The sequence below is a fragment of the Nuphar pumila genome, chromosome 8 (genome assembly GCF_984573655.1).
Source record: "Nuphar pumila chromosome 8, dmNupPumi1.hap1.1, whole genome shotgun sequence".
Classification (NCBI taxonomy): Eukaryota; Viridiplantae; Streptophyta; class Magnoliopsida; order Nymphaeales; family Nymphaeaceae; genus Nuphar; species Nuphar pumila.
The window spans coordinates 101,899,006-101,907,223 of NC_143256.1; the positions used below are offsets into that span (position 1 = coordinate 101,899,006).

Genomic DNA, 8,218 nt, shown 5'->3' on the forward strand with positions numbered 1-8,218 from the left:
CCTTTCTCCTTGCTTTTTCTCCTCATCCTTTTGATTCATTTCTCTCTCCCTTTTCGCCTCTTCCTTCTGCTTCTTCCTTAACCTTTCCTGCACTTCCTCCTCCTGCTTCTTCCTTTCCCTTTCCTTTTCTTCCTCCTCCTTCTCCTTCCGCCGCCTTTCTTTCTCTTCCAGTTCTTGTTTCCTTCTATCCTGGAATTCTTCCTCCTGCTTCTTCCTTTCTCTTTCCTTTTCTTCTTCCTCCTCCTTCTCCTTCCGTTGCCTTTCCTTCTTTTCCTCATTCTCCTTCTCCTGCCTTTGTATTTCCTTAGCTTCCTCAAACTCCTTCTCCCTCATTCGCCTTTTCTTTTCTTCCTCATACTGAGGAATATTCTATTCCTTCTCTTCCTCCTTATTCATTTGCCTTCACCTCTCCTCCTCCTTCTTCAGTACCCATGTCTTGTTAAACATTGCACTGCGCTCCAAGTCTCTCCTCTTACATTGTGCCGCAGTTTCATCCACTAAATAGCTAACATAACTTTGAAACTCCTCCACATTCTTCTTCCTTTTTTCCCTCTCCTGTGCGTTAATCCGCTTCCTTCTATTTATATTCTCATCAATATTTCTTGCCTTTGTCTTCAATTCGTCATCTTTGTTCTGCATCTTTCGTAATTCAGAGTTCTTTCTTTGATCCGCAGCCTCGATATCTGATGGATAATCCTCCGCATAATATGATTACAAGGTTTTTTCCCTGTTTTCATCATTCTCAATCTTAAGTATATTTTGGTATCTTTCAAAACCTTAGATAGATGGGACTGGCAGATCACTTTTCTAATAGACAACTCATAGAACAACGGGGTATCTCTAATCTGACGAGGCACAGACATTGCTAACCTGCACAACACATTACACGATCATCATGATTAGAAATCGTCGGAATATTTGGGTTCATAAAAAACAAATCGTTGTATAAGAAGCAATCTTCAAATTGAAGAAAGAAACCTTACACGAAACTCACTGAAACGATGGGAATTTGGATATTCCAACTGTAGAGTAAGCAGTGGTAACAACTAATACGCAACAGAAGGTGGTTATTATGCTGTAACTGCGCGTAAGACGGAAACCGATGCTCTGGAACAAAGGGAAAGGATGCTCCGACGACTCCAGATGAAAGCAAAGATTCTCCGGTAGAGTGCTTAGAGCGAGAATGAATTGTTTTGAACTATTTGAATCCTACAACATAACGCTTGCTACATACGCAAACTCTGCGGAACGTTTTGGCACGATAACGATGGAGGACAGTTTTGTCCTTTTCACAAACCGACGATTCAATTTTCTAGAAGGAGGGCATTTATGTCCGTTCGAGGAAGAGGAAGCGAATGGCGGTAAAGGGTACTTAAGTCTTTGTTGCGGCACCAAATTAAGATGCACTATGATGTGGACAGACATCGGGATCCATGTCGGTCTGGATCTTATACGTGAAGCTATTTGGAACCCTCGAACATGAGATCTCAGTACCGGCCCTGTTCGGGGGGGGGAACATATAACCTGCTTTGAGGTTTTAATATCCAAACATGACTCAAAGGCCCATTTGTTTTATGTAGTTTTCATGATAAATTATGAGCTGACGCTCCTTTCCTTTCCCAAACAAGCAATGAGATGCTGGCACAATATTAGGCTCCAGTTTTTTCCACCATATTTCTTTCTTCATGTGTAAATCTCTTCATACCTCCCCTTATATGAAAGAATTCATGAGAACGTTCGCTGGTAGGATTTTTTAATAATCTATGCCCTCCTTTTTCATGAAAGACCCTTTCCCTTCATAGAAGGAAACAAACGGGCCCCAAAGGTTCACCCTCCAGATCATATGACGACAAGCACGCTAGAAGAAGAATGAGAAGAGCACGTTTCTCATTGATCTTTTGCTATTACGCCAACATTATATTAGTCGCTAGTATGAGGATAGCACCTCTATGTAACATGCCTAACCATATAATATGAGGGCTAAATGTAAAGCTCTCTACATATCATTTCCAGACATATAGTAAATGGCTAAACCTAAAGCTCTTTACATATCCGTTTGGTGCGTGGCTAAACCTTAAGCTCTCCAGCAACGCTAACACATTAGATTTGGCAGCATTTTCACATTAACATCTCTAGAGACTTGCAAGATGCTGCACATTGAAGGGGTAAACCTCTCTCTCGAGTCTTGAAGCGTATGCCTTTTGTGCAATCCTCACGTTCACAGCATCTGTGGGGTGCAGTCCGTCGTAGAAGACGTAGGCATGCCTCTCCCGGCACGTAGCGCCACCTCTCTCACAAAGTATCCCTGCACTTGACTCCCCAAGGGCGCAGCATGCCTTGTTCGCCACTTTGAACCCTGAAAACAATCACCTTACACTCAGAAGATCAAGCAGTGACTTGAGAGTTTAGACGATTGGTTAAGGACTCTACTGAGTCTACCATATTAGACTCAAACTGAAGCAAGTCAACCAAATTGCAAAATGGTTCAGCAGCACAAACATAGAGAGTGATGGGCTGTCAAATGATAATCAGTTTGGAAGTTTTCATGCCCATGCACGAGAATTCGGGTCGGATCAGGTCAGGTATCCGAGACAAACGCGACCAATTGACTGCCCTAGAACCATACGACTTGACTATGAGTCTTAGGTGCTATGATGGCCACTGATGGGTCAGTCCTTGCAATTAATGGGCAATACATCTGCTCACCATCCTGCATATCTGGCCCATAGGTAGATCTTACATGATCAAAATAGTTTAGATATCTTTGCATGAGATGAATGGACACAAGTCACTACTGCTGTTTACAGCTGATCATGTTAATCTCATGATGATATCACCAAATTTAAATCTCAAGCTTATTGGTGAACTACTGCTAGGGGCCTATGTCACAGGGATTCTTCAACTTGCCCTGGTGTGGTCTGTTTTTGTATACTATTTTTAATAGAAAATTGCACAAACATATCGTATCTCGTGGTCTTTTATCCGTGTCCTTGTGACATAGCTAAGGGCCTGTTGATGCCTCTTAGTCATGCACAGGGATACTCCAATTAGGTGTCACGGCCTTTTATGAAAAATTACACAAAAAATGCCTTGTTTCGTGTTCTTTTATCTGTACCCATGTGCCGTAGAACCAAGGCAAGAACGAAAAATCTTTGAATTGCTCAGTGCTGCAATTGCACATTGAACAAAATGTACTCGGAGATGCAGCACATCATATGGCCTCTGTCTGACCATTATTTATGCCAATGGTGTCCCTTTTACTAAAACAAGGTCAGAAATAGTGACATAAAGTAGTCGTAATAGTTATTTTTGAGGGGGTAGTAGTACAGATGGTCATGGAACGCATAAAGTGGCTCAACGCCACACGGGGACAGAAACATTTACTTGTATCCAGCGTATCATAATTTGCCAAAATGACCTAACGTCTTCTCATAAAGAGTAAATGCATTGTCAGAAGTTCTTTATAAGTCAGGTGTGGTTACTTCTGCGTCATCCTATGCATATATAATAATATAACAGTAGCACGAGAAGTACTCCTTCTTAATTATTTGGAAATTGATCTGAGGGAACATAATAAAAAATCCAGTTATGGGAACTCTCTTGGCAAGCGAACATCTCACAATAAATTGAATTTTGGAAAAAAAAAAGTTGGAGAAAATGGGTGGACTTATAGTAAAGAACGTGAGAAAGTAAGTAAAAAACAAGTGAAATATTACAATATTGTAAAGATTGCAATGAATTCGCAATAAGTATATATTATATAGAATGTTGCAGCTTATCATGATAATTTTCAAAATCTCTAGGGTATTGGTGACTATTCTAGTGACCTGTTCATACCACTGATCAGAGTCCATGCATCTATCTAACCTACTCAGCTGCAGACACAAGGGGATACTCTAATTTAGTCTCAAGTTCTTTTAACAAAAATTACACAAACATAGCGCGTCTCGCGCCCTTTTTCTGTGCCAATGTGGTGTAGTGCAGTAGTGCTAAGGCAAGAGAGCAAAATCATTCAATTGCTCAGTGCTGCAGTTGCACAGTGGCCTAATGACTCACGAAAGATACAATGTTGTAAATAAATATTTAAATTTCATACAGGACAGAAGCATTTATGTGTAACCAGCATATCATAAATATAGTGAAAATGGCGTACCATCTTCTCATAAGAGAAAATGCTTTCTCACGCATTTTTTGTGAAGTTTGTCGTGGTTCCCTCTGCAGCATCCTATTCATTGTAATATAATACTAACACCACAAGCATTCATTCATTCTTAATTATTTGGAAATTGGCTTGGCCTAAGATTGCTTTTTAGTTTTCACCATTTATCAGGCTTAGGCAGAAAGTTTCACCAACACAGAAATTGTTGTTTAGGTTTCAATTTTACCATAGCTGATACAGTAGTTAGAGAGGATTACCTTTAGGGCGTGTTTGATTGCACGTCCTGCGCATGTCATGCGGGACAACGCGGATGTGTGGGATATGCTTGTCGCCAAACACTGGAGGAGTGGAACAGCTGTTCTGCGCGTGTCTGAAACGCAAAAATTTTGTTCCCTCCTCTCCGGTTACACTATGAACAGGGACTGAAGGGACGCTTAAAAAAAAAAGATCGCTGTTGGGGGTACCCCCACCCCCTACCTTGCCCTCTCTTCTCCTCTCCTCTCCTCCACTCCCACCCCACCTCTCCTCTTCACCCCTGGCGACATCTCCAACAAAGGCCTTCCCGCGGAGTTGTCTCATGAGAAGACCACTATGTGCTCTCTCTCTCTCTTCCCCTTATTGTTTCCTCTTTCTTCTTCACTCTCTCTGATTATTGCATTAGTTTTTTATTGATCAGGGTTTTTGAATTAGAATTTAATTGATTAGAGCTTTTGATTAGGTCTTTTGAATTAGGGCTTTAGCTAAAATTTTGCCAATAAGAACTTAAGGAAAATAAAAAGGTCGAAAATCTCACGAGAAATCATTTTATATGTTTGAACGTAGAATGTGATTTTGAATGTACATTTTTTGAATTTTCATTTTATTTTAAAATTACTAAATTTTAAGCATTTTTTTGGTATTCTGATTTAGTAGAGACCCATATTCGAGGCTAAAGTACACATTTTTTTTATATGTTTTCATAACTAGATCCAATAAAATACCCATTAAAGCATTTATATATCAAAAATATGAATTCCTATTTTTTTCAAGTTACCTGCAGTTTTAAGCATTTTTTTGGTATTTAGTTCCAATCTGAGATCCATATCTAGGGCTAAAATCTAATCTAAATATGTTCAAAGACTGAAATGGTGAGGCTGATTGGGTGGTACTATTCTAAACTAAGCTATTTAACCCATTTTTCATGTGTTTGAACTGTTTGCAGAGTGCAAATCAAATGCGGGACTCAAGGAACACATGTCCTTGTCCAGTCAAAGTAAACACTGGACAAGTATAGGTGTTCTTATTCTAGACAAAACATGCGTTCTGTCTGTGCTGAACAAGTGTTCTATCCAAGCTTGGACAAACAATCAAACAGGCCCTTGCATATACTTGCAATTATGAGGAAAGAGCCACTTCTAAGTCCAAATTGCAGTTTGTTTGCGTGCCAAAAGTTTGAATTTGGACTTTTTTTTTTTGGATGACAAGGAACCCTTGCTGAGAACTGGGTCACTTAATGAACCCGCCTCCATGTGAGGTAAACCCCGGGTGGGGCCACCAACACCCAAGCCCTTACGAGGCCTACCAGTTAAAGGCACCCACACACCCGGTGGGAGTCGAACCTGGGACGAAAGGGTCAGCACCTTCTCCCCAGGCCCGCTACCACCCAGTGGGTCCTGATGATAAGCCCATCAAACCTAGTGTGTGAACCCCAAGTCCTCATGCAACACAGACAAAATTAACCATTATGAGCCTTGCTAGAGCCTTTGATAGAGATGGCGATGGAGATGATGATGATGGTAGGACCTGAAACCATACTCACCATGTGAGGCTGGCTGGTCAATGATCTCCCTGATGATGGCGTATGAGTTAACAAAAACCAAGTTGGACCCTGGCATTATGGCCTTCATCTCATCTATTGAAGACATCAAGCGTGTGTTGAAGAGTAGTGCAGCTTGGTTGATGGGCTCCACGCATTCACCATCTATGTTGAACCTCATTGTCACTGCAGGTACACACCCTATGGGTTGCACAGACATCAGCACAAACTTCCGGGCACCCAAATCATGCAGCTTCTGTAAAGTGATTAAAAAAGAGAAAAAAAGTGAACCAGTGTTATTAATTATGCTCAGTAAGTTCAAGCTTGTTTCAGATGCAGACAGGGACCCCCAAACTGCAAGGCTAATTATCAGAACCGTTAAAAAAAATCCAATTTCCCTGGCTACTCTTGAGATTGTATACCATGACCAGCACTCCTTGTTCATGGGCTACTAGGTAGTTGTTTAAGTTGATGACAAGATGAAGAATGAAGCATGGTAACGAACATCAGCAATACTGTGAAAATATCATGATCTTCATGCGAAATTTTCAAAAGGCCCTTATTTTGCCGTTTACAAAAACAAAAAAGGTGCCTGTTTTGAGACCATCGCGATTTTAACCCGTTAAGACCATTTTTATCAAATTTATATTGTTTACATGTCTACTATGGTATTTTATGATACTAATAAAACATAGTTTATATTTTTTTATGTGCCTATATTTTCCCAACATGAACTATATTTTTTAAAATATCGCTAGATTCTCCCTGGATGACATTTTCCTGAGACGCAGATTTGTGACTGTGGTTTGAACTATGAAGCATATATATAACTCCACTAAGGAAAGTTTATTTACATTAATAAGTCCATGATGGCATGCTTAAAGCTTAAAAGGCGATGTTATAGTAAATCTAAGTAGGCTCTACTTGCACTCTCGCATGTGATCACTAACCTAGAAACATAGATTAAGCTAGGAAGTTTGCATTGTGGAGAACAATGGTATCTCCCAACTTATCCTAGTTTTTCTTTTCCTTGCGAGTGGTTGCATCAAACACAAAACACAGTGCAGATCAACATGGAAGTCTCGGTAGTAATGGTGGTAACTACTACCATCATACTACCAAACCATATTCATACCCTGAAAACAGTAACTAAAGATGAAGAGGTGTTCTCACCTTGAGCTTTAGAGAAAGACTCTGGATTAGAATTGAAGTGAAGCTGGGTAAAGAGTAGTGACTGCCTAAGTTATTCTGGAAATAGTTCAGTAGGTAGTCATTCCCACCGGTGCCGATGACAAACAAGCTCTTCGAGAGGAATTCCGATACTTGTTTTGAGTTGCCAAGCTTCACTACGAGTTCGGGCAGTGTTGTCTTCCGGAAGTTCTCAATCTGTTGCTTTATAGTGATCACATTCCCCTGCATCATATGTGAGCCTTTAGTACAATGTTCATAAAAACTCTTGATCAACTTAGCAAGTGAACACCTTATGTATACAAACACTTATGAGAAACACTGGTATATAATAATCATATATGCATTCATATATACAAAGATACCATATACGTGTATGCCATAGAAACTTCATAGTTTGTGTTTTTTCATGCTTAAAATTTTGACTAACATGATGTTCTGAAAAGTTACTCACAGATACCGATCCAGTGTCATCAAGTATGCCAGAACCACCAGAGGCATAGTTGACACCATGCAGAATCCTTTCCCCTTTGGTCTTTGGGTCAGAAAACACGGGAAGGAAATGTGGGAGGTTGAGGAGGTGTCCCAAGACATCAACTGGGTTGTTCCCATTAGAGAACCTCCCTGAAGGGCCATAGGGGAAGTCAATGCCATAAGGAAGATAGTCAGCCCTAGCAGTTGAGTTCCTCACATAGTTGTTGTTCCCATTGTCAACAAGGGAACTCCCAAAAACAAACATGCCCTTAACTCTAGGCCCCTCTCCCAAAGAAAAACAGTGCAGGAAGAGACTGTGAAGGATGAGAAAGAGGAATCCAAAGTTGGCAACAGACATCTTCATTTCCTTTTCTTTTCTATGTGGGGAACGTGGGAAGTATCACTGAGCTTGCATTTAGATTTATAGTGCGAGTGAGAAAGTGGAGTTAATGTCCATTTGTGGTGGTTGGATTACTCTCTAGCCTTTTTATGAGACAGCAGTGGCTTATTTATTTCAGGGCACCAGACTTTTCAGAGGGGTGAGTAACTCGAATTTAAGGCATTCCTTTATGTTAGGACTGAGAAATGGGGCCGAGCAGCCG

The 8,218-nt window shown here is 40.6% G+C and overlaps 1 protein-coding gene across 1 annotated transcript; it reads right to left on the bottom strand.

Annotated features, from left to right (window-relative positions):
- Positions 1–1,863: 1,863 nt before the first annotated feature.
- Positions 1,864–7,974, bottom strand: LOC149830079 (GDSL esterase/lipase At1g29660-like). Its single transcript, XM_090015371.1, has 4 exons — positions 7,597–7,974; positions 7,128–7,367; positions 5,958–6,210; positions 1,864–2,356 (listed from the first exon to the last, which is right to left on the bottom strand). The coding sequence occupies exons 1-4, from the start codon at positions 7,972–7,974 to the stop codon at positions 2,133–2,135; spliced, it is 1,095 nt and encodes a 364-aa protein (XP_089871497.1). The 3' UTR covers positions 1,864–2,132.
- Between the last annotated feature and the right edge of the window lie 244 nt (positions 7,975–8,218).